Source organism: Monodelphis domestica, chromosome 1, assembly GCF_027887165.1.
Source record: "Monodelphis domestica isolate mMonDom1 chromosome 1, mMonDom1.pri, whole genome shotgun sequence".
In the NCBI taxonomy this organism is placed as follows: domain Eukaryota; kingdom Metazoa; phylum Chordata; class Mammalia; order Didelphimorphia; family Didelphidae; genus Monodelphis; species Monodelphis domestica.
Window position 1 is genome coordinate 31021790 of NC_077227.1, and position 26703 is coordinate 31048492.

Genomic DNA, 26703 nt, shown 5'->3' on the forward strand with positions numbered 1-26703 from the left:
ACTTGGGCTCCTCTGAAGTTAGAACAGAGAGGAGGCGGCAGCCAGGCAGCTGGGGCTTGGCTGTTCCTATTGGCAAGCTTCTCCAGTGGTTCGAGGTCTGCACAAAGAGGACTTGCCAGTCATGGGGGGAAGGAGTTGGCGTTTGGGGGGGGGACTGAGAACCCTGCCCTGCCCCCCTCCCCACTACCACGTTTCCCAGGCTAGGACACTGTGGGAGCACATAGCTAGCATTTTTCCCTTGAGATTAGCAAGTCTTTTGCTTCTTGCACTAACTAGCGAGGCTTTAGTTCAACAAACAGCCCTGGTCCAGTGCAGAAAAGGGCTTCAGGGGACCCAGCACCAACTGGCTTCTTCAGCTGTCAGTAGACGAGACTCATCTGTCTGACCTGGACACATGCTGGGGGTCCTTCACAGACTCACCATCACCTGTGAATGGACTGGGTACCTGCTAGAGCACCTGGGAGGCAAGGGTCCGGCCCCTCGGCTCCTCCATCCTGAGGCTGATCATGCTAAGAATGGTTCCGAGCCAACATTTCACAGTGAGTGAGCATGGCAGGTTTTCTTTGGGAGAGGGGATGGGAGGCATATTGTGTCCTTCAGAAGAATAGCTGTCTAGATTACTGAGTTCTTCCTAGACTCATAAAGTTCCCACTGGATGGGCCCTTGGAGGTTCTCTGGTCAAAACTCCTCATTTTGCAAATGAGGAAACTGAGGTCCAGAAAAGCAGCATGAACTGCCCAAGATCATGTGGGTAATAAAGCAGGATTTGAACTGAGGTCTTCTGACCCTGAAATCCCAAACTCTTTTGGGCTATCAGTCTGGTTCAGAAGAGCTGTGGTCACATCATCTCTGAATGTTCTAAATCTGGGCACCAAGCAGGCTTTTTAACCCTCTGTGATTCTTGGTGATGCCCAAGATTCTGGATCCACCAGAAGCAGGAAGGACCAAGCATTCTCTCATGTTTACTTTCCTTGGGCAAATCTCTGGTCCTTGAAGGGGCTGAAGGGGCTGGATGAGATCATGTTTAGGGTTTCTTTTCACTCTAATTGTATGACAAGTAATGAGCTCCCTGTCACCAAGGGGCTAACCCTTAGTTTCCTCACTTGTGGAATGAAAGTGTCAACCTAAATATCTTCCAAGGTCCCTTCCAGTGCCAATGCACTTAGGAAGCATGCCAAGGACCAACCAGTCAGGGCTGCAGGATCTGAGAAAAGGATGAACTGGACAAATTCTGTTCTAAAACGCTCATTCCTTTTGGACATCTAAGTGTCTATTGCAAGAGGTTATTTCTGCATTCTCACCCCAGGGAGGGCCGTAATATATTAACCCCCCCCCCTTCCGCCCCCCAGGCTTTCAAAGCTTCTCTTTGTAGGACAAAATGGCAGATTACACTGGCTGAATGTCAAGTGGCCAATCTAATGTATAGTCTCCTGGGTAGAAGATGGATTCCTTTGTGAAGTGATGGGGTCCCCCTCTCTGGAGGTCTTCGAGCAGACTCTCATAAGTGACTGTTTATCTCTTCTTACCCAGAACCAGCCTACACTGTCTCTTCCAAACCATTACCCACAAGTACCATTTTACCAACTCATCTCAAGAGCCCCCTCACCTGTATGTTCTTCCAGTTAGAATGCAAGATTCTTAGGAGATCAGGGATGGCCTTGCTTTGCGTTTTAAGTGCTTGCTTAGCACAGTGCTTGGCAGTGGTAAGCACTTAAATGTTTCATTCATTCATTCATTCATTCATTCATTCATGCATGCATTCATTCATTCATTCATTGAGGATGAGGCAGCAAGGTTTCTGGTTTGGGTTTGTATGGAGTGAGAAACTCATGTGTTATCCTCAATTTATTAATAGTTATTAATATCTAAAATTTGGTGCTCTTCGCCCCCCTCCCCACATCCTTACAAAAACTTTACAGCTTTAAGTGAGTCTGTCTAGGAATTGCCCTGGGTGGGAGTCCCAGACTGATGGTCTTAGATCCTGAAGTACCCCTGATCAAATTTTAAGTACCAATCTTTTTTTTTATTACTTTATTTTTTGAATTGAATATTTCAATTTAATCAATTATTTTAGAATATTTCCCATTGTTATTTAAGTACCAATCTTGAGTACCCTTTTGTCTTAGAAGACTCTTTATTGTAGCTTTGTATTTGGATCGTTGTATTGTGTTGTATTTGGATTATTGAAGCTTCTTCCAAGAGGTCGAGTTTGACTGATCCTAGATAATGCTGTCCCAACAACTCCCTTCCTTGTATTTGTCTCCAACTTCCTGGTCATTTAAAAAAAATATTGATTTGCTTGGATGTATCCATTGCGAAGTTGTTCTCCAATTTCTTGAAGATGTTAATTAGCTTGAATGTGCTCATTGTAAAGCCATTCAACATTCTGGCTCCAACTAGTGTAAAAATCTTATAATCCTTCTGGGAGTCTTGATTGCATCAGGATTCTCCTATAAGTAAGGGATTTTTTCTGTGAATTTTGGGGCATTTGTCTTGGGTCAACAACTTGAGGCAGTGCCCTGCATTTTCTCTGTAATCCCCCATCTCTTAATAAAGTGTTATATTTTAAATGATTAATTTTCTGGGTCATATATTATTTAATAAGTGATCAAAGAGGGTGATCTTTGAAATTTTCAAAGTCCCCTCAATTTTGACTCTACACAGGTTGGTCCATTTGGCCTCTGAGATTCCTTTCACTTCTGATATTCTCTGCTTCTCTCTCTGTCTCTGTCTCTTTCTTTCTCCCCATCTCTGTCTCTGTCTCTGTCCATCCTTCATTCTCTGTCTGCCTGTCTCTCTCCCCCCACCTCCTGAATCCTCTCTTTCCTCCCCTCTCCGTCTCTGCCTGTCTTTTTCTCCCCCCTCCCTCCCCACCTCTGACTGTCTCTCTCACCCTTACCTTCTGTCTTAGAATCAATATTGTATATTGTTTCCAAGGCAAAAGAGTGATAAGGGCTAGGCAATGGGGGTTAAGTGACTTGCCCTAGGTCAGTGATGGGAACCTTTAGAGATGGGGTGCTAGGTCTTGTTCCCCCCAAGAAATAGTGCCCCACCTTGTTCCCCCCCCATCAAGTGTCATGCCCCCCTTATCCCAGACAGGGGAGGAAAGAAGCATTCCCATTGGGCTGCTGGGCAGAGGAGCCAGGATGAGAGGAATGTCCTCAGGCACATTGAGTTGGGGAGGGGAGCAGCTCCACCCCTCTGGCTTTCTAGTTACAAATTCTGTTGGGCAACTGCAGAGAGGGCTCTGTGTGCCTTTTTTGTCACATGTACCATAGGTTCACCATCACTGCCCTAGGTAACACAGCTAAGAAGTATGTGATACTGGATTTGGTCCTCCCAACTCCAGACCTGGCACTCATCCATCAAGAATATTTCTAAAAACACTACTAGCTACCTAAAAAGTCCTGGCATTGGATGATCCCATGAATCATTGCCCCCCTCCATTGCAGGATAATTGTGCAGAACAAATGAGACACCACATTGACTGTGATGAAATGTTCACTAGAAAAAGTAGTAAAAGTGTCCACATTCCAGTGGACAGTCATTTTTCATGAGATCTTCCAATTTCATTCAGTGTGATAAGGAACCCTAGAGGTCATCTTGGGCAGGAGTTCTCAGCTTTTTTAATGTCCTGGCCTCCTTTGGCACTCTGGGGAATCCAGATACTGGGAGGGAGAGGGAAGATCTAATCTCAGAACCTTTTTAAAAATGGAAAGAAATGCTACTTTCATTTTGAGGTAAAGGAAAAACAAAGATATATATATATATATATATATATATATATATATTTATTCCAATCCAACTTCAAGGACCCCCTGAAACTGATCCATCAGTACAAGCCCATCTAGGATAACTTTCATCAGTTAAAAAACTAAGGCAGGGTAACTAGGATTCAGCCTTAGATCATCAATATTCCTGGGATTCTATAGCCCAGGTGAGTTCCCCACAACTCTGCTTGTCTCAGGCATAAAAATTCCTAATTAAAGACCCGCCCTTTATTTTACATAAAAGGAAGAGGAGTTCCAGAGAATAGAAATGACTTGTCTAAGGTCACACACCAGGTCCCATGACTTCAAATCTAGTCTGTTATAGCACCACCGCCTCCAGCCAGTTCCTTTTAGTGTGTGTGTGTGTGAAGTCACTTGAGTTGCCTTCTGAGAGCCCTGCTTTTCTGACAAACACATCTTTGTCCTCTTCTGTTATCAGGACACCCACCAACTAACTGAAGGACTCTTGCCTGGAGTATTGTTACAGCAGACGGAGAGAGGGGCCAGTCTACTCGGGGGGCCTGCTTCCTGCCAAGAAACCTTGGTGGGACTGCAGGAGGGAGCATGTGCTGTCTTTGTGGAAAAATGAGAACCCAAACAAGCAGCTTTTAACATAAGGCAAGTGGAAATAGGTAAGTGAGGGGGAGTCGAGTCTACATGAAAGCGGGACCCCTTTAGAGTCCAATCTTCCTTCCCTCATCTTTATTGGTGCTTCTCTAACTGGCAGGTCTCAGGATCCTCTATAAAAGTGGGAATGATTAGCAGAGCCAGAACTAGGGTAGGACAACCAGGGCTTTGTCCAGGTCATTGCCATCCAAGGTAGGAGGTGGATGGGGGGAGGTGTGCTTCCCAGTGTGTGCACTGACTCTAAGGCATTCACCATTGAATGTTGCCTGATAGAAAGAAGCCCCCAAATGGTGAAGGGTCTGGAGATTTTGCCCTATGAGCTGTGGAAGAGGCATGAAGGAAGAGAGAATTTCATGCATGCAAAACAAAGTAAAGAACCCCCAGATGTCAATCAAGTGCCTGACACAGTAGATGTTAAAAAATGTTTGTTGATTGACTGATATGAGCGTCCATTGTAGGAGCTCCTAGAGAAAAGAGGACTTTTACTCATCATCACATATTTGCAGGGCAGTCATGTGGAAGAGAGTTAGACTTCTGCTTGACTCTGGAGGACAGACCCAGGCACTCTGGCATAATTTGGCAGAAAGAAATGGCTTGATTTAATTTAAGGAAAAGCTTCCTAGCAATTGGCACTATGCAGAAGTGGAATGGGCTGCCTCAATAAGTAGTAGGTTCTCCGCCACTGGAAGTATTCAAGAAAAGATGGGATAAGCACATGATGGGAGCAGTGTGTGTGTGTGTGTGTGTGAGGGTGGGGGGTTTGAGGCAGGTACTTTCTTGGTTTAGTTGGACCCTGAGATCCTTTCAAACTCTTAACTCTGGTTCTGTGCTTTCATGAATCCAAAAGCATGGGGTCTTTCCCCCTACTCAATAAATCCCAGTGGCTCCCTATTACCTCCGGGATCAAATACAAAATGTCCTATTTGACTGGAACCAGCCTAACTGAATAAGATAGAATTCCATAGGGATCACTGGAAAATAGTGCACCTGGGTCCAAAAAACCAACCTCTTAAGATCAAGATTGGGGAGGCCTGGCTGCAGAGCAGTTGTCCTGAAAAAGATCTGGGGGTTTTAGTGAACCATAAGCAGAGTGATGTAGGGAAGAAAAGCCAACAGCAACTTGGATAACACTCAGAAGGGCAGAACTTCTAGGGACAAAAGAAGACAGTCCCTCTGAATTCTGTCCTCTTCGGGTCCCATTCCACATTGTGTTCAATTCTGGACCACACAGTCTAAGAATGACATTGATTATCTGAGAGGTGTCCAGGGAACAAGCAGGGCAATGAGCTCAGAGCTCCAGACATATGAGGATCAGGGGAAGGGAATGTTTCTGTGGAGAAGAGAAGGCTTGGGGGGTCCATGTTATCTGTACTCATGGATTTGAGGGGCTGTCTGGGGGAGGAGGGTTAGATGTGTTCCGGGAAGACAAGAGTAGATGATGGAGAGCACTTGTTAACAAATATATTTGAATGCCAGCTTCCTGTTGCCATTGGAAGAAAATAGTGACTCCTCTGGCTTTAAATACCCTGTCCCACCAGACCCCATACCTTTCTAGCCTTATTATGCATCTTTCTTTTCTTTCTGCAAACTGATTTTTCTGTTCCTCCCACATGAAACTCTCATCTCCCACCTCCACATCTTTGCATTGCCTTGTCCTCCCTTCCTGGAATGGGCTCCTTCCTCATCTCTGCCTTTTAGAATCTCTTCTTTCCTTCAAGACTCAGCTCAAGAGTCACCTTCCAGCATAAAGCCCTTCCTGAATCCCTGCTGCTAACGCCCTCCAGCCCCAAACAATTCTAGATTATTTTGTATATATTTGCTACATATTAGCACATGCACATATTGTCTCCCCTGAGAAAAAGTAAACATCTTGAGGACTAATAACTTTCTATTTTTGTCTTTGTATCTCAAGCACCTGATTGGGTGAATTGATTGTACTTGTGGTTAGGGGCACCTCTGGGAGTTGCCCTTCCCATGCTGTGAGTTTTAGAAAGATGGCCACGGCCACATTATTGGACAACAAAACCCCCTTTTGAATCCAATTTTCTTCTTTGCTACTTCTTCCCTTTGATAGTAAGTGTAAATGCTAGCCATAATTATCATTGTTGTCTTTGTTATTACTATTATTATTAGTCAGCCAATAAACATTATTGAGCATTTACTATGTGCCCACAAACATCTACAAATAAGTTCTATTCAGGTTAAGTTGAAAATGATTAAGAGAAGGAAGATACTGGAATGAAGAAGGGCTTCCGGTAAAAGCTGGGATTTTAGTGAAGACTGAAAGGAAGCCAGAGAGGTCAGTATGTAGAATTGAGAAGAGAGATCATTCCAGGAATGGGGGTGGGGGTGGCCAGAGAGAACACTGGGAGCCTAGGGAGGGGGGGTTTGTTCTTGGAGTCAACCTCAATTGGAGACCAATGTCATCTGGAAAAACAGAACTACCAAAGTCTTTAATTAGGAGAGATAGTGCTCAATATTCAGCTGTCACACAGAGCCAAGGGCTCTGGGACTCTGGGAACAGTATCTCTGAGAGGATCACTGTGGGATGATTCTCCAAAGAACAACAGAATTTGGAGATCTTATATATCTTTTGGGGAAGTATGATTGATTGACTTTACCATGGCTACAAGGAAATGAGAATTCTAAGACAGATTATCAGGGAGAGGCTGAAGCTTTACAATGGATACAAAAGGAAAAGGTTCAGTCAAGGGCTGGGCTACCTAGGAGAGGATTTTGATATAATGGGAGAAACTACTAAGACAAAAAAATGGTACTTAACATTTGACTATATCCACTAGTCCCATCTAAACTGGGATTATTAAGTACTTTAAGGTCTATTGTTCAGTTGGAAAAGGGTCAATCTGGGACTTCCCTAGGGTGAGTTCTCAGGGGACAAGGGCAAATCTGGGATTTCCAAAAACCCAGTTGGCATCATTATCAATAGATCAGAGAATACCTATTGGGAAGTAAAGTGTAAGAAGTCTAGAAAGGTCGAAGGGGGGGCTAGGTTATAAATGGCTTGGAATGCCAAATAGGGCATTTTGTATTTGATCCTGGAGGAAATAGGGAGCCACTAGGGTTTATTGAATAGGGGTTGACATGGTCAGACCCATTCTTTAAGAAAGCCACTTTATTGGGTGAATGGAGGATGGACTGGAGTGGAGAGAGACTGGAAGCAGTCATTGCAATAATCAAGGCAAGAAGCAATGAAGAACTATGCCAGGGTGGGGGCTATAAGAATTAAAAAATTTAGGGTTTGTGCTAAATATGAAAGTTCAAAAGTAATATCGTGGTCACCAATTTAAAAAAAAAATTAACTCAAGTCACAAGTCTGTTAGTTGCTCTTGATAATTTAGTTTAATAGAGATGTAGTAAAAGAGAGAAATGTAGGATGGAAGTAGAAAGTATTACCTAACTAGATACACTATAATTTCTCTTGGAAGAAATCCAGCTTACCACCCAGCAAGGGTTGTCAAGTCCCAATCTCCATTTGGAGTCGTGGTAGTCTCTTAAACCAGGAGTCCTGGTGGTGTCTTCAGCAAGGCTTCCATCAATGCAGCCTCCTCCAGGAAAGAAAGGCCTCTCCAGAACCAATCTCTCCAGAAGCCAGGAAAGGAAGGCTAGCTACTCAACCAGCAAGCTGACGCAGGATTAAGGGAAAGTCTCCTCCTTCAGTGCAGCTCACTGATGCAGAGTGCCCAAAGATGCACTCCAAAGGAGAAGAAGTTCAAAGGGAGAAGTTACTTGAACAGGAAGTTCAGGATTTTTTATAGTCCTTTTTCCACTTCCTGTCCCTTCTCCACTTTACAAGAACCAAACACAGTCTTTCAATTTGCCTAGCACTTCCCAAAAGGGGTGGCAGTAGCCTTTGGAGGTTTGAGCTTACTCTAGTAAGTGATTTGTGAATTCTCTTAGTGTTAAGTAGGAGTGCTTTGAGTTCTTGATTTGTTTAGCTAAAAATAGACAAAGGGAGAGTTAATCCTATCTTCACAAGGCATTGATAGAGGAGGGAAGTGGGCATACTGGAAAGATGGTACAAAAGTGAAACTAATAGGCCTTGACAGCTGTTTGGATATGGTAGGGGGGGTGATCTTGTTCAATTGTAAACTATTGGATGGTATGATGGCATGTAAATGAAATTTCATCAAATGTAGTACTCTGTATGCAGTTGGTAATCAATAAGTGCTAAATGAACAGTGTAGACCCACTCATTCTAGAAGAGGAGCCACTAAGGCCATGCTCCTGGGCTGGGATAATTCACTTTCTCTTTGCAATGAACATGCATGATTTTCCCTGTTTTTATTCACTTTAGCAAACAACTTAATAAACATTTTGCACTTACTGTGTTCCGTACATTGTGAGAGGCACCAGGAATAAAACAATAATAAACATTTCTATGGCCCTTTAAGGTTTGCAAAGCACTTCTCATGTATACCACTTGATCTTCACCCTGGAAGTTAATGGTGATTATTATCTCCATTTTGCAGAAGGGAAAACTGAGACTAAGAGGGATTAAGTGAATTTCCCAGAATAACATGTTGTGGAAGTGTCTAATGTGGGATGTGGTTTTTCTTGACTCCAAGTCTAACACTAACCATTCTAACAAACTGCCTCTCTAAAAAGCAAAACCATTCCTACTGGCAAGAAACGTATACTCTGTTGAATGGATTCTATTTTCTGTATTCATCCTATGTTCAGTTAATGTCAACCTGGCATATAGCGGTGGGGGGGCAACCTTTTGTGCCACAGGCAAGGTCCAGCCTCACTCACAACTCCAAGGGTTCCCGACAGGTGGCGATAGATCAGTAAAAAAAATAACAAATGGAAGACAGCTGTATCTTTACTGCCATGGGAATGCTTTGCATCTGATAGCTGCTCCGCCATCCCCAGGCTTGATGTTTATTTTTATATCCATTTTCTTGGCACACAGATACATTACCTAACACACTTGTCTAAATGGAGATAATTGGAAAAGTGATACATTAACTTTTAACAAATCACTTGATTAACATTCTATATTCTTGTATTGTGATTACAGATTGTTGACAGCATAAAGGTTCCACACAAGATAAATGATTTCATCACAGGTGGCTTAATTTTCTCATTACCCTGTGAGAAGTTTTGAGCTTACAAACAATCAAGGAAAATTACTTATTACTTTTAATAAAATGGAATAATTAATCAGAAGTTCTTAAAAGACAATTCAACAATCATATCATTGAGGTTGAGGGGTGCTGAGAACACAATTCAGATTTAATATTAGACTGGTCATTTTTCAGGATAGGGAGTTTCTGAGTTACTGGTTTATGAAGTTGAGTCACTGAGGCATATTGAAGCTTAGTGTACCTGTTGTGTACCTGTACATATCGTATGGGCCTTTATGATTGATTTGTGTGCTTATTTCATGAGAATAAGTTTCTGTGAGTGTGAAAGTTCTGGGCTTGGCCTGTAGTTGTGGTTTTACTGAGGATTATGTGTCTAAGTAAAAGTTAAACCATGATAGTCTTTTGGGATAGGGTTTGAGGGTCTGATCTTTTGGTGATATTTTGGGGAATTAGAGTACAGGTATTTTGCTCTTGCATTATTCCTTCTGAGACTAGGGGGAATGATAGTCATGTCAATTCCATAGGTAAGGGATGTTGATGAGAGAAGTCATGTAAGGGGCACTAAGTGGGCAATCACATCTTGCCAAGGGCCACTCTGTGGCCTTCTTAGCTACCACATATGACTTTGTCAAGGCATCATGGCCTGATGGCTCCCAGCACTTTTGGAACTTTTTAGGGACCCCATGCTATGCCCCACCCACTCCCCAGACTGGGTGTCGGTTCCTGCCCCAACTGTGTGGCTGCTGGAGGATACCAATACATACAATTACATAGATAGAGATCAGCTCTCCATTCCCAGTGCAATTTCTACACAGTGCATGAGTCATATTAAAAGGAAAAGGGTCAGTGACCGAACCCTTAGCAAAGCACTTACACGGGTTGGCCTGGGAATAGCTAGTAAAAGGGAAAAGCTATGTTAGAACTGGAGTGGATAGGAATTTCCTGGAAGCCTCTGGCATTTGGTAGCCTTTGAGGCACCAAGAGCATCACAAACCCAGGAGAAACCTCCACCTGTTCCTGGGAGGATAAAGGGTTTAATGGAGAGACACAAGCCCATGTATTCTGCCTTTCTAGTTGTACTGTGTGGGAGTGGGTAGGATGGCTCCACAGGAACCCTCCCAAGGAGAGGTTAGCTGATCCCTCTGTTTGGGCTGCCTGTGAGTTCTCCAACCTCCTTTGAAGGAAGAGGGAAGATCTGATTAGCATATCCCTTTAGGGCTGGGCTCAGACCTATATTTGCTTAGGGAGTTATTTTAATTGGAGGCAGAGCAATCAGGAGGGCCTGGGCCCAAACAATTCTTTGCTTACAAAAGCAGGACTGTTACTTGTTCTATTCACCCAGTTAGGGTCCACAAAAACAAAAAGGGCTTTCTACCTTTTGCAGGGTGATAGGTGCTTAGAATCTATTGCCAATCTGAAGGAAGTAGCCTAAGTCACTGTGCCCACCACCTCTGCTCAGCTCCTGGGAGCTGGGGGTGGGGTGGGGGGGTGGAGCAGAGGGGAGTGGCCACACCCAGGGTTCAGTAGCGCTCCTTCAGCACCTGCAACAGTGGAAAGAGGCTAGAATGTCCACCCCCTTCATTTGGGGGTGGGGCCAGCCTCACAGCCAGTAAAACTTGAGAGTGCCCTCTGCATGCCATCTTTGGCACAGTTCCATAGGTTCGCCATCATGGACATAGAGACTAGAAAGATGGCAGCAGAGCCAGGAAGTTCAAATCTAACTCCCACATACAGATAGACAGATAGAGATAGATGATAGATATAATAGTGATATATATATAATGGACAGATATTGATAGATATAATAGATATAGATAGATTAATGGATGCTAGATGCTAGAATAGATAGAATATAGATATAGATTATTAATAGATGATAAACATAACAGAAATAGATGATAGGTTGATAGATGATAATAGATGATAGAATACATAGAATATAGAGAGAATAAATGACATAATAGCGACATAATGGGTAGATATAATAGATGATTGAGAGGTGATAGATAAAACAGATAGGTGACAGACATAGGTAAATGATTGACAGATGCTACATATGTGATAGATATAATGAAATACATCACTATTGATAGATATAATGTAAAAATTAAAATTAATGTGCAATAATAAAATATTATATTTTAGGAATTTTATTAATGATCATTAGAAATAAAGGAATAAAAAAGGATACAAAATAAAACCATGTGCCCATGGCTAATCAGCCTGTTCAAAATCCCTGCTTACCATGCAACAGGAAGCCAAGAGAGCACCCAGGAATGACCACTGAATTTTAGCTCCTGTCTACAGGAAGTATATGTAATGACAGGAAGTCAGTGGGTTCCTGGGAAATGTAGTTTTTAGGGTAACAGATTTTCAATTATACAATAATGGATAAAGATAAAACAGATATAGATTGATATAAAATATAGATGCTAAGTTGCATATAGATATAATAGGTTACAGATATAGATGATTGCTAGATATCAGATATAATGGATGATAGATACAATCAATATAGATGGATGATAACAGATTGATATATGATAGATATAATAGATGATAGAATAGACAGAATATAGATATAATAGATTCTATATATAGTAGCATAGATATAATGGATGATAGAATAGATGATAGATAGAATATAGATACAATAAATGATATATAATAATGATAGATAATGGATATGAGATACTGACAGATCTAATAGATATAGATAGATGATAGATATAAATAGATAATGATAGGTGATAGAATAGATCTAATATAGATAGATGAGATAGATTGATATGTGATATATAATATATGTTTGATAGATAATAGATCTTTTTTTAATTGAAAAATTGTATTTATTTAATTAATTTAGAATATTTTCCCATGGTTCCATGATTCCTGTTCTTTCCCTCTCCTCCTCCCTTCCCCCAGCCAATGTGCAATTCCACTAGGTTTTACATGTAGATAGATAAAAGATCTGATAGATTATATAATATGAGAGAATGTGCCAAGCACGCTGCTAAGCATTAAGGATATAAATTGAAGTGAAAAAGAAGACAGTTCCTTCCTTCAAGGAGCTTATAGTCTAATCGGGAGAAGACAATAGGTAAAGGGATACTAGAAATGGGAAGGAGAATGGGGGAGATTAGCTGCATGGGATTCAGTGGCTGGAGAGGAGACCGCTTTGCCTCCTTAGGCAGGTCACTGAACTTCATGATGGGGTAACTTTCTAAGCCCACAGATTGCTGAGAAAGTCCTGGCCTTCATTGTCTTTATATTCTTGTATCAATGAAATCTGAAGTCCAGTCCTGCTTGTTCCTTCTCATTCAGTGCCAGGTTCCCAGGACATTAGCCAGGATTCTCTGCCTTCAGTGGGAAGCTTCCAAAAGACTCTGGATGCAGTGACTACCACTGAGAAATGTGCCAAACATACTTGATGCTATTTTTTGAGAGGCAGTATTTCAAAGTGCTTAGAGTCACTGACTTGAGCTTTAGAAGATCTAGGATTGAATTGTAAAAATAATAAATGGTGAGTTATAAAAATAAAATAGTTATTGAAATATATAAGGATAACAAGGATTTCTAATTCTAAGGCATTCTAAATCCACCCAAATAAACTCCCTGGTTCTGCAAGGAATGAATGAACCTGGCCAAGTCATTGATCTTCTCTGAACTTCAGGTTATTCATCTGTGAAATGGGAATGCAATACCTCCAGTCACTACCTCTCAAGGTTATCATGAGGGCTTAGTGATAACAAAGGTTTATAGCTCTTTGCAAACTTCAGAGTGCCATATGAATGTCATCAATTCCACCAATGGTGTGCTCACAAACCTAGCAAAGGCCTCCCTCCATTCTTCCACCATCTTCTGCTGCTGACAAAATCATTAAGGGGCATGCAAAATATGGAGGTCTCCCAGTGAGTGTTCCCATTCTGGGACCAGGCATCCTGAGGAATAAAGTTCTTCCCCAGTTTTATTTCTGAATGTTCCCAATTCTTGATCATCCTCTTTGAGATTTTATTTGTCAAATGCTACATTCTAGAATCCTTCTTCCCATAGGCAGAATGCTTCTACCCTTCTCTTCTACTATCTCCTATCTTCTACTGGTAATGCAAATAATTTTTATTTATTTATTTTAAATAGCTATTTATTTATTTTAAAAACAAGTCTCTACATGTTTTATGAAGTAATATGATCCATATTGTCTCCTTCCCTTCTTCCCTCCCCCATTCGAGAGGCAACTAATTTTTAGTATTAATAAAAATACACAATTTGACATAAATCACTGAATATATATGCCAATTCAAAAGGAATGGTAGTTATCCACTGTTTCATACTTTCCATTAGGAAGAATGGGTTCATAGGTTCAAGATGAGGACCCTGAGAGGTCATCTAGTACAAACCTCTCATTTTACAGATGAGGAAATTGAGGCCTGGGGAGGTCAAGTGATTTAACCAGGGGGTCATGTAGCTAGTAAGGAATAAGAAAACATTTAAACCTAGAATCTGTGACTTGAGAACAAGCACTTTCCCCATGAGGCTAAGCCAAGAAGTAACATGGCGGAATAGATTGGACATTGGATTTGGAGTAAGGGATACCTGGATTGGAATCCTGATTTGGACAGTTACTGAGCTGTGTGACCTTGGGACAGTCATTTAACCTTCCTGGGCCGAAGTTTTCCCATCTGTAAAATGAGAGGATTGGAGTAGTTGATTGCCAAGATTCCTTCCAGCTCCATCTCTAAGATTCTATGAAACCTTTAGTGGGTGAAAAGGGCATTGATGCACAGTTGCTTCTAGCAAGAAATAGAAATTCCTACAGCAGAGAATGGTAGTTTACTGGTAGATACTAGCTTATGGGTGAGCTGGTCAGGCTTCTCAATGAACTGGCCAACCTCACAGTCAACTGCCAGGGAACTGCTGGCTTCAGCTGGTGTTTAACATCAGAGCATCTTGGAGGGGGAAGGGACCAAGTCTGAATTTTGGATAAACTGAGTCACCCAGATAGGAAGCAGGAGAGAACCTGAATCTATCTCTCTCTCTTATCTTCTTTCCTCCTTCTCAGTCTGACCTCCTGAGGAGAAAGAAGAGGAAGGTGCAGATCACCAACCATCCCATTAGCTGCAATGGGACAGACCTGCCAACATATGGGATGTGTAAGTTATCCTATGGCATTTCATATTCACTTCTAGATCTGGAGTTCTTAACTTGGGGTCCATGAGCAGATTTAAAGGAGTCTGTGAACTTGAATGGGGAAAAATGACATCACTATGTTTTCATTTGTAATCTTATGTATTTTTTAAAAAAATATTTAAAATAATATTTCTAGGGGCAGCTAGGTGGCTCAGTGGATAGAGAGCCAGGTCTGGAGATGAGAGGTCCTGGGTTCAAATCTGACCTCAGACACCTTCTAGCTAGTGACCCTGGGCAAGTCACAACTCCAGTTGCCTAGTCCTTACCATTCTTCTGCCTTAGAACCAATATTTAATATTGAATCTAAGATAGAAGATAAGGATTTTAAAAATAATAAAAAAGATAATGATTCTAAGAAAGGGTCTATAGGCTTAACCAGATTGACTGCCAAAGGGACCCATGAGACAAAAAGGACTAGAGTCTCTTAGTTTGACCATGTGGGCTCTTTAAGTTGCTATGGCTTCATTTAGCTAGTTGGTATTTTTTTTTGTCCATTTTACAGATGGGAAAATTGAGGCTTGGTGAGATGTAAAAGTGATTAGGGAGTTAGATAGAATTTAAACTCTAACCTTACAGAGGTAAGAGTTCAGCTAGCCCCCTAAGCTGTTCTGGATTCCAGTCTTTTTCTATTTTTACCCATAAGGCTACATAGTAGCAGTGAAAGGAAACGTATATAGCGTAAAGAGGCCTGGATTGGAAGAGAACCTGTTTGAATCTGCCACTTCTGTAAGTCACTTAGAACATAGATTCTGGAACCAAAAGGGACCTTAAAGGCCATCTAAGAGATATAATGATAGAGTTAGCACTTAAAAGGTTTGCAAAATGTTTTTTCTCTCTCTCTTTCTCCACATAAGTAGACACATATAAACTATACATAATGAATGATATATACATAATATATAATTATATCATTTATATGTAGCATAATTATATTTATTATATAAATATGTTGCTTATTTACACATACTATATAATTTCATATAGTAATATTATTTATATAATATATAAGTGATATAAAATAACATTATGTATAGGGTTGTTGGTAGGATCAAATGAGTTTAAATATTATATATAATATATTTTAATATGTAATTGATATAGAATACATAGATATAATATATATATAAACTCATTTGACCTTGCTAATAACCCATGTCATATATGTATTATATATTATCATATATACTGTTTATATAAACTCATTTCATCTTTTCAACAACCCTATGAGGTAAGTTATCAAAATTTTACAGATGAGGAAACTGAGGCACAAAGGAACTGCATGAGGGACTTGGACACAAACTCTTTGCCTCCAAATCAATCAATCCACAGGCAGTAATTAAGTGCTTATTATGTGCCAAGCCCTGGGCTAAGCAAGGGGCCAAAAGCAAAACACTTCATTGTGCTGTCCACTACTGGAGGGTTCTTAACCTGAGCCCATGGACAGAATTCAAGGAGTCTGTGAACCTGAATGGGGAAAAAATGGCATCTTTATTTCCCGTTGCAATCCTTTGTATCTCCTATGACTCTCATGTTGGCAAATGATCTCCCAAATCCTCCCCAACGCTAAATTCCAGGAATCCTGCCTGGACCTCTTTATCAAGGTGAATTCCAGCCCCAGGAACTTTCCAGTTCCTTAGGAAGGCTTGCTACAAGGGCTGGAGCCTGTGGTTTATTGCTTATTTGTCAAGAGAGCCCACTAACTTGTGACCGTCCCCTCTTCAGAATAGACTTCTTGTCCTTTATTTGGCAATTGACAAGCCAAAAGAGAAGCATCATTTGACCCATTTGACTTAGTCTTCTAGATGCTGAAATGGACTCTTGAGTATCCTTGACTTGAAGAAACACTATCTATCTTCTCTGTAGAACAGGGCAGCAAGGTGGATAGAGTGGATAGTGGATAGAGTGCCATGCCTAGAGTCAGGAAAAGTCTTCTTCCTAAATTTAAATCTGGCTTTAGACAATAGCCAAGTGACCCTGGGTATGTCACTTAATTCTGTTGGCCTCTGTTTCCTCATCTGTCAAATGAGCTGGAGAAGGAAGTGGCAAACACTCTAGTATCTCTGCCAAGGATACCCCAAATGGGGTCACAAAGAGTCAGACACAACTGAAACAATTCAACAACAACACAACTTTCTACCCATCCACAGGGCTCTTAATTCTGCTTTCTGGGGTTGATGAAAACAAGTCTTCCTTCTTCCACATGCCAGCCTATTTGCAAGCTCTCATATTCTCCTGGAGTCTCTTCTTTTTCCAAGACAGACATCCTCAGTTCCTTCAACTGGCCCTCATATGGAATTGGCTCAAGGTTGCTCACCATTCCGATTGGATTCCTCTGGACAACCAATTGATTAATTGGTCCAAATCCATCCTTGTCTTTGGCCTTGTGTCTTTTGTGCCTTCCTCTAAATCCTCAGTAGAGAACCTCCCAAAGCAGTGTTGGTCATCCTTTTGATCTCTTAATATTTCACACATGCTAACCAGTCCACCATTACGACAGTCCATATACTTCCTGGCCTTACACCTGGCATCTCCAACCTGGAGTTCAGACTCTCTCCTTCCTCTTAGAATGTAAGCTCTTCAAGGGTAAAAATTGTCTTGCTTGTTTGCATTCATATTTCCATTGCTTAGCACAGTGACTGGCACATTGTACTTGAATACATGTTTTCTCATTCATTCCTTCCCTATTTCAGTCATATATGACACCATGTGAAGAATACAAGTATAAGAAATCTGAGTTCTTGCATCTGGGGGGATCTTGGAACCCCAAAAGTGCTACCCAGTTTGCTCAAACAATGTAACCTACTCTTATCCTGAGTTCACATGAATGGACTAATTCAGCTAACCACCAATACAATTTCATGTCTTTAGGCTGAGCAAGGGGGCATTTTTCATCCATTTGGTTTTTGTTGTGTGGATTGTTAGAACTTATTCTTTTGAGTGGCTTTGGGTCTCATGAAGAAGACTGCTATTCTGCTGTCTGGTACACTCAGCACAATGCCATCTACAAAATAAAACATCTGGAAAACCTTTCCATCAATAAGGAATCCTTGCATTCTAGGCTGGACATCCTCCATGACAATGGCAGACAATAATCTTATTGATTGAGTATTTTCACAAAGCTGAGAAAGATGGAGATGAGAAAATAGGCAGGTGGTTAATAGTTACTGATCTCCTATTTTTAAAAAACCCTTACCTTCCATCTTGGAATCAATACTGGTTATTGGTATTGTTTGTATTGCTTCCAAGTATTGGTTCCAAGGCAGAAGAATGGTAAGGACTAGGCAATGGGGGTCAAGTGACTTGTCCAGGGTCACACAGCTAGGACGTGTCTGAGGCCAGATTTGAACCCAGGACCTCCCATCTCTGGGCCTGGCTCTTAACCCACTGAACTACCCAGCTGCCCCCCGCCCCCATGTCCTATTAATCACTTTTTTTTCCCCTAGTAATAATGTCTGTGATTTTTCCACAATCATTCAGGATCTTTCCCTCCTTCAGAAACCTTGAAAATTAATTCCCCATTGCTTTAAAAAAAACACCTCCAATACAGATTTTCTCCTTTGACTTGGTCCAACTACTCCTCCTGTGTTGTGGTGGTTCAGTCATGTCCATCTCTTTGTGACTCTTCTATCCATTATCTCCCAAAGTCTGTCCAATTCATGTTCATTATTTCCTGTTTATTCATCTCATCCTCGATCATCCCTTTTTTTCTTTTGCCTTCAATCTTTCCCACCATCAGAGCCTTCTTATTATGTGGCCAAAGTATTTAAACTTCAGCTTCAGTATTTGACCTTTCAGTAAATAGTCTGTATTAATTTCTTTAAGTATTGACTAATGTGATCTCCTCACTGTCCAATAGAATCTTGAAAGTGTAATCCAGTGCCACAATTTTAGTGTTAATTTTACAGAACTCCACTTTTCTTACAGTCCAACTCTCACAGCCATACATTGTTACTGGAGAAACCATAGCTTTTTCTATACAGATCTTTCCTGGCCCGGTGATAGTTCTGCTTTTTAACGTGCTATCCAGACTTGTCATCGCTTTCCTTCCAAGGAGTAAGCATCTTTCACTTTCATGACTGTAGTTGCTTTCTTCCGTGATCTTTGAGCCCAAGAATGCAAAATATAGCATTGTTTCCATTTCTTCTCCCTCTATTTGCCAGGGAATGATGAGACCAGTTGCCAAGATCTTTTTTTTTTTATATATTAAGCTTCAAGCCAACTTTTATACTCTTTTCTTTCACCCTCATCTTAATTCTTTTTCACTCTCTGCTGTTAGAGTGTTATTATTTTTTTTAAACCCTTACCTTCTGTCTTGGAGTCAATACTGTGTATTGGCTCCAAGGCAGAAGAGTGGTAAGGGCTAGGCAATGGTGGTCAAGTGACTTGCCCAGGGTCACACAGCTAGGAAGTGTCTGATGCCAGATTTGAACCCAGGACCTCCCGTCTCTAGGCCTGGTTCTCAATCCACTGAGCTACCCAGCTGCCCAGCTGCCCCCTGTTAGTGTTATTTATCATCTGTATATCTGAGATTGTTGATATTTCTCTCAGTAATCTTAATTCCAGCTTTGGATTCATTCAGTCTGGCATGTACTCTGCATATTAGTTAAGTAAATTAGGTGACAATATACAGCCTTGTAATACTCCTTTCCCAATCTTACACCAACAATTATTCCATATTTGGTTCTAACTTGTTTCTTGGCCTGCACACAAGTTCCTCAGGAGAGAAGATTATCTGGTACTCCCATCTCTACAAGGACTCATCACATTTTGTTGTGATCCACATGGTCAAAGGTTTTAGTGTAGTCAGTGAATTAGATTTTTTATGCACTCCTTTGCTTTCTTTAATCCAGCAAATATTGTCAATTTGGTCTTTGGTTCCTCTGCTTCTTCAAAAGCCAGCGTGCTCTTCTGGTAATTCTGGTAAATAAAAGAGATTAAGAAGAGGTGCAAAAATAAATGGAAGAACTATACAAGAAAGATCTTAAAGACATTGCCACCTCTTCTAATTCCTTTTATTTCTAATAAGTTTCTACCATTTTTGTCTCTTATGCCAATTTATGCATAAAGTGTTCCCTTGATCTTTCTAATTTTCATGAAACAATCTGATGCCATTACTAGTCTAATGTTTTCTTTTATTTCTTTGCATTGCTCCTTTAAGAAAACCATCTTGTTTCTTTTTTCCTCCCATTTTTTATAGTCATGCAAAACACAATTCCATACTGGTCATTGAAAGAGCAAACTCACATGTAACTGAAACCCAAAATAAAACCATAAGTATGCTAATGTGAAAGGTGACTCCAACAGTTATTTCTCTGAAGGCAATAGCATTCCCTGTCATAAGTCTTTCAGTATTGTCCAAGATCCTACTGTTGAGAATAGCCAAGGTTTCACAGATGATCATCATCTAGTATTGCTGTTACTGTGTGCAATATTCTCCCAGTCCTGGTTATTTCACTCTACATCAGTTCCTGCAGATTTTTCCAGCTTTTTCTGAAATCATCTTGCACATCATTTCTTATAGCACAATAGTATTCCTTCACCAACATATACTACAATTTGTTCAGCCATTCTCCAATTGATGGCTATATCCTCAATTTCCAATTCTTTGCCACCACAAAAAAGCAGCTATAAATATTTTTGTACAAGTAGATCCTTTCTCTTTTTTAATTATCTCTTTTGGATATAGACCTAGTTATGGTATTACTGGATCAAAGAGTATGTGCAGTTTTATAGTCCTTTGGGTACAGTTCCAAATTGCCCTCCAGAACAGTTGGATCAGTTCTCAACTCCACCAACAATGCATTAGTGTCCCAATTTTGCCACATCCCCTCCAGCATTTACCACTTTCCTTTGCTGCTTCATTGACCAATCTGATAGATGTGAAGAGGTACCTCAGAGTTAGTTTAATTTGATTTAGAACATTTTTTCACATGACAATTGGTGGCTTTGATTTTTTCATCTGCAGGTTGCTTATTCATATCCTTTGACCACTTGTCAATTAGGGAATGGCTTGTATTCTTATTCATTTGACTTAGTTCTTTATAAATTTGAGAAATTAGACCTTTATCAGAGATGTTATAAAAACATTTCCCTCAGCTTGTTGTTTCCCTTCTAATCTTGATTACATTAGTTTTGTTTGCACAAAAGCTTTTTGATTTTAATGTAATAAAATTAATCATTTTACATCTTATAATTCTCTCTATCTCTTGTCTGGTCATAAATTCTTCCCTTCTCCAAAGATCTGCCAAGTAAACTATTCTGTGTTTCCCTGATTTGGTTATGGTACCACTCTTTATATCTAAATCATATATCCATTTTGAGCTTAACTTCTTGGTATAGGTTGTAAGATTTTGGTCTATACCTAGCTTCTGCCATACTGTTTTCCAATTTTCCCAGCAGTTTTTGTTGAAGAGTGAGTTCTTATTCCAAAAGCTGGGATTGTTGGGTTTATCAAACACCAAGTTGCTAAGGTCATTTACCCCTGTATATTGTGTATCTAATCTGCTCCACTGATCTACCATTCTATTCCTTAGCCAGTAGCAGATTGTTTTGATGATTGTTGCTTTATAGTACAATTTTTGATCTGGTACTGCTCCTTCCTTCACATTTTTTTCATTAGTTCCCTTGATATTCTTGATCTTTTGTTCTTCTGAATGAATTTTGTTATTCTATAAAATAATTATTTGGCAGTTTTATTGGTATGGCACTGAATAAATAAATTACGTTAGGTAGGATTGTCATTTTTACTAGACTAGCTTGGCTTATTCATGAACAGTTAATATTTTCCCAATTGTTTAGATATGACTTTATTTGTATAAAAAGTGTTTTGTAATTGTGTTCATGTAATTGCTGTATTTGCCTTGGCAAGTATTTTCTCAGGCATTTTGTATTTTTTAGAGAGTGACTCTAAATGGAATTTCTCTTTCTAACTCTTGCTTCTGGACTTTGTTGATGATATATAGAAATGCTGATGACTTATGTAGATTTATTTTGTATCCTGCAACTTTACTAAAGTTATTAATTATTTGAACTAATTTTTTAGTTGATTCTCTAGGATTCTCTAAGTATCCCATCATATCATTTGTGAATAGGGAGAGCTTAGTTTCCTCATTGCCCACTTTAATGCCTTCAATTTCTTTTTCTTCTCTAATTGCCACTGCTAGCATTTCTAATACCATATTAGATAGTAATGGTGATCATGGGCATCCTTGTTTTACTCCTGATCTTATTGGGAAGGCTTCTAATTTCTCCCCATTGCAGATGATACTTGCTGAAAGTTTTAGATATGTACTACTTATAATTTTAAGGAATAATCTATTTATTCCTGTGCTTTCTAGTGTTTTTTTGGTTTTTTCCCCCTTCTTTCTTTTTTTTTAAAATATATTTTATTTGATCATTTCCAAGCATTATTCGTTAAAGACATAGATCATTTTCTTTTCCTCCCCCCCACCCCCCATAGCCGACGCGTAAATCCACTGGGCATTAGATGTTTTCTTGATTTGAACCCATTGCTTTGTTGATTATATTTGCATTAGAGTGTTCATTTAGAGTCTCTCCTCTGTCATGTCCCCTCAACCGCTGTATTCAGGCAGTTGCTTTTCCTCGGTGTTTCCATTCCCATAGTTTATCCTTTGCTGATGAATAGTGTTTTTTTCTCCTGGATCCCTGCAAATTGTTCAGGGACATTACACCGCCATTAATAGAGACGTGTGCTTTCTAGTGTTTTTAACAGGAATGAGTGCTGTATTTTGTCAGAGACTTTTTCTGCATCTATAGAGATAATTATGTGATTTCTGTTAGTTTGGTTATTGATATGGTCAATTATGCTGATAGTTTTCTAATATTAAATCAGCCCTACATTCTTGGTGTAAATCCCACCTGGTCATAGTGAATGACCGTAGTAACATATCACTGTATTCTCCTTGCTAGTATCTTATTTATAATTTTTTTGCATCTATATTCATTAATGAAATTGGCCTATAGTTTTCTTTCTCTGTTTTTGTTCTTCCTGGTTTAGGTAACAATACCATATTAGTTTCCTAAAAAGAATTTGGTAGGATTTCTTCCCTGCCTATTTTCCCAAATAGTTTATGCACTATTGGGATTAATTGTGCTTTAAATGTTTGATAGAATTCACCGTGAATCCATCTGATCCTGGGAATTTTTTCTTAGGGAGTTCATTGATGGCTTGTTCAGTTTCTTTTTCTGAGATGGGATTATTTAAGGATTCTATTTCCTTTTTTTTTGCTAGTCTGGGCAATTAAAAACATCTTATTTTCCTGCCATTCTCCCAAATTTTGTATTCATTTGGGTATATCTTTCCCTTTTGCTTTCCTTCACTATTTGTAAAACCTCATCAGATAGCCATTTTGTTTTCTTGATTTTCTTTTTCTTTGGAATGTTTTTTGCTGCTGCCTCCTGTACAATATTTAGAACTTCTATGCTTAGTTCTCCAGGCATTCTATTACCCTGATCTAATCCTTTAAATCCATTCATCACATCCACTTTATTTTCATAAGAGATGAGTCATACCTAGATGGTCTAATGGTTTTCCCTTTTTGCCAGGCTCATTTTTCCTTCTATCTTCTGTAATCTTCCTGTATAATATTCTTAAAAAACATTTTTTATTGCTGTCTCTAGTTTTTACACCACAACATTCCCGGTGAACCTCTCCTTCTTTACCCTTCCAGAGACTGATCTTTTATAATAAATGATAAAAATGAGGGAGGCAGTTCAGCAAAACTAACCAACACATGGAAAATGTTTGACATTATATAAGTTCCCCACTGAAAAAGTTTGACATTATGTGTTCTTTGTCTAGAGTCCTCTTCTTCCTTCTCTAATGTTTTATAAATGAGTTTATACACTAAGCCAACATTGCCCTTGGCAGTTGTATCTCTCCACTTGTCCAGGATATAAAGTATTTGATGACAGAGGTGCTTTCTGAGCTCTTTTGACAGGCTCTTTGTGGCAACTTATTTATATCTGTCACATTTCTATAGGAAATGGTAAGTTTATTTTAACGTCTTTCCCTTTATCCATTCTTTTTTTTTTTAAACCCTTACCTTCCATCTTGGAGTCAATACTGTGTATTGGCTCCAAGGCAGAAGAGCAGTAAGGGCTAGGCAATGAGGTTTAAGTGAGGTCAGATTTGAACCCAGGACCTCTGGTCTCTAGGCCTGGCTCTCAATCCACTGATCCATCCAGCTGCCCTCCCCCTTCTCCATTCTTCATGAGAGATGTAGAGTAACAGAGGCAGCTAGGTGGCTCAGTGGATTGAGATCAATGTCTTGGGTTCAAATCTAGACTTAAACACTTCCTGGTTATATGACTCTTGGGTAGGTCACTTACTCTAATTGCTTAGCCCAAATGACTCTTCTGCCTTGGAACCAATACACAATATTGATTCTAAGATGGAAGATAAAGGTATCAAAAAAAGAAAAGAAAAGAAAAAAAGAATGCTGAGTAATTTTGTTCACCTGTATAGGCAATGTGGGCAATCTGGAGATTAGTGTTTGAATCTTGGCTACCATACTTCTGAGTTAGGAAACCATGAAGAAGTTAATCTGTAATGGGGAGATAATATCCCTTCCCCTCTCTACCTCCTAGGGTTACTCTGAGGAAAACAGTTTGAAAAAAACCTTTAAAAACTTTAAAAAAGGGGGCAGCTGGGTAGCTCAGTGAATTGAGAGGCAGTCCCAGAGACAGGAGGTCCTAGGTTCAAATCTGGCCTCAGACACTTTCCAGCTGTGTGACCCTGGGCAAGTCACTTGACCCCCATTGCCTAGCCCTTACCATTCTTCTGCCTTGGAGCCAATACACAGTATTGATCCTAAGACAGAAGGTAAGGGTTTAAAAAAAAAACTATTGAAATGTGTTATGATTTTTATTATCGGTAGAGCACCAAGATATGACTCCCTTCTCCTAGCTCTAGGACCTCCAAAGCTATTGAGTAATCATATCAGAAGAGATAATTAGTGCTTTAGTTTATTTAACCAACATTTAATGAATATCTTCCAAGAGCAAGGCACTGAGTAGGAAGAAGGAAAGAGAATAAGCATTTATATAGCATCTACTGTGTACCAGGCACTCTGCTAAGCAGTTTATAAATATTTTCTCCTTTAATCTTCACAAAAGTCCAGTGAAGCTTTTGCTGTCATTATCCCCATTTTACAGATGAGGAAACTGAGGCAAAATAAGAAGCTAAGTAACCTGCCTTCAGTCACACAGCTAATGTCTGAGATGAAATTTGAACTCTGGTTTTCCCATTTCCAGTGTTCTACGCACTATGGTACCACCTCCCTGTCATATTAGAAATCACAGCTACTGTGTTAGGTGTCCCTTAGACCATAAAGAGAAGCCTAAGACAGTAATAGGTATCCTGGTAAAAGCTCTGGTCAAGGAATCAAGTCCAAATCTAGGCTTAACCACTCATTACTGTAAGATTTAAATTAATATCAATAATTCCAAGTATCATTTTTATAAAGTTTATTAACTTTATTTATTTATTTTTTAACTTATTATTTATTTATTGAAGTAGAAGAAATAAAAAAATTAGGAGTTCAAAGCCTAATATTGTAACTTAAGTATGACCATGTGTATAGATTCTCCTGCCTGGCTCTCAACCAGCTTCTGTGGTGGCATTCAGGGAAGAAGAGCGTGTGGGGCAGGGTCACACCAAAACTTTACCCTCTGTACATTCACGCAGCATCTGCACCCAACATAAGCACATAAATGGGATGCTGGGTAAGAGAGATTGTGGAGTAAATTCTGTCTACACAATCCCCCCTCTGATTCCATTGGGAGGTTATTCCTTTGAGCACAACAATATTCCATCACCAACATATACCACAATTTGTTCAGCCATTCCCCAATGGAAGAGCATCCCCTCATTTTCCAATTTTTGCCACCACAGAGAACGTGTCTAGCCATATTTTTTTCTGAAATGATTCCCTTCATTATTTCTTATAGAACAATAGTTCTCCATCACCATCATAGACAACAGTTTGTTCAGTCATTCCCCAATTGATGAACATCTGCTTGATTTGCAATTCTTTGTCATCACAAGAAGAGCTACTCTTGATATTTTTATACATGTAGATCTTTTTCTTTTTCCTTTGATCTCCTTGGCAAATAGACCTAGTAGTGGAATTGCTGGGTCAAAGGGTATGCACAGTTTTATAGCCTTTTGGGCAGAGTTCCAAATTGCTCTCCAGAATGGGTGGATTGTTCACTACTCCACAAGTATATTATTTACCTGTTTTTCCCTCATCCCCTCCAGTACCTGTCATTTCTGATAGGTAAGAAGTGGTACCTCAAAGTTGTTTAAATTTACATTTCTTTGATCAATAGTGATTCTTCAAGTTCTTTATAAATGGGAGCTCATATTATTAGAATCCCTGCCCTCAAGGATCTTAGCATAGGCATCTCTTCCAAATTATTGCTGGGGTTAGGGGCACAGTGGCCCCCATATAGAAAATCAAATAAAATTCAAGATGCAAAGATCACTGCAAGATCATCATGAAATGTCACCCAAGAGGTCGTTGTAAACACACTTGGAATCCCCAAACCAGTGCACATAACCAGGGTTCTTTTACTATAATTCTGTTTTTAAGAAAAATAATGTGTAGCTATTTGTTTATGTTATTGAACAGTAAAATACAGACTATCTAGGTAATATTATACATAAAAGTGATATAATGGGGGAAAAGGGTTATTTATTTTTAAGTTGGACTTGATTATTAAAAATAGGGTCACCAGGAATTTAATTTATTCCAAAGAGATTTATTTATAATTTATTTACAAAATATAGAAAGAGTGAAGTTTGAAAATCAGAGAGAGGATAGGGTAAGATATCTAGCCTAAGCACTAAATAATTTACTCCGACCCCTGGCTCAAAACCAGGCAGGGGAGTTTAGTCTTTAATCTGAGAGGCCTTGGCACTTGTAGCCAAGGACCTGGAGATACAGGGAGCCTCTCTCTCTCGAGGCTCTCCTGAGGCTAGTTTCTTC

The 26703-nt window shown here is 39.8% G+C and overlaps 1 protein-coding gene across 4 annotated transcripts in view; it reads left to right on the top strand.

Moving 5' to 3' along the window:
• Positions 1–26703, top strand: part of HK1 (hexokinase 1) — a 152972-nt gene that overhangs the window by 12011 nt on the left and 114258 nt on the right. For 2 of the 4 annotated variants that reach the window (XM_007505871.3, XM_056796392.1), the window contains 2 exons: positions 4210–4402; positions 14565–14655. In XM_007505871.3, the coding sequence (XP_007505933.1) occupies positions 14626–14655 (30 nt within the window). In that variant the 5' untranslated portion in view covers positions 4210–4402; positions 14565–14625. The remainder of the gene's footprint in view (positions 1–4209; positions 4403–14564; positions 14656–26703) is intronic. The other 2 variants (XM_007505872.3, XM_016427079.2) reach the window with 2 other exon arrangements.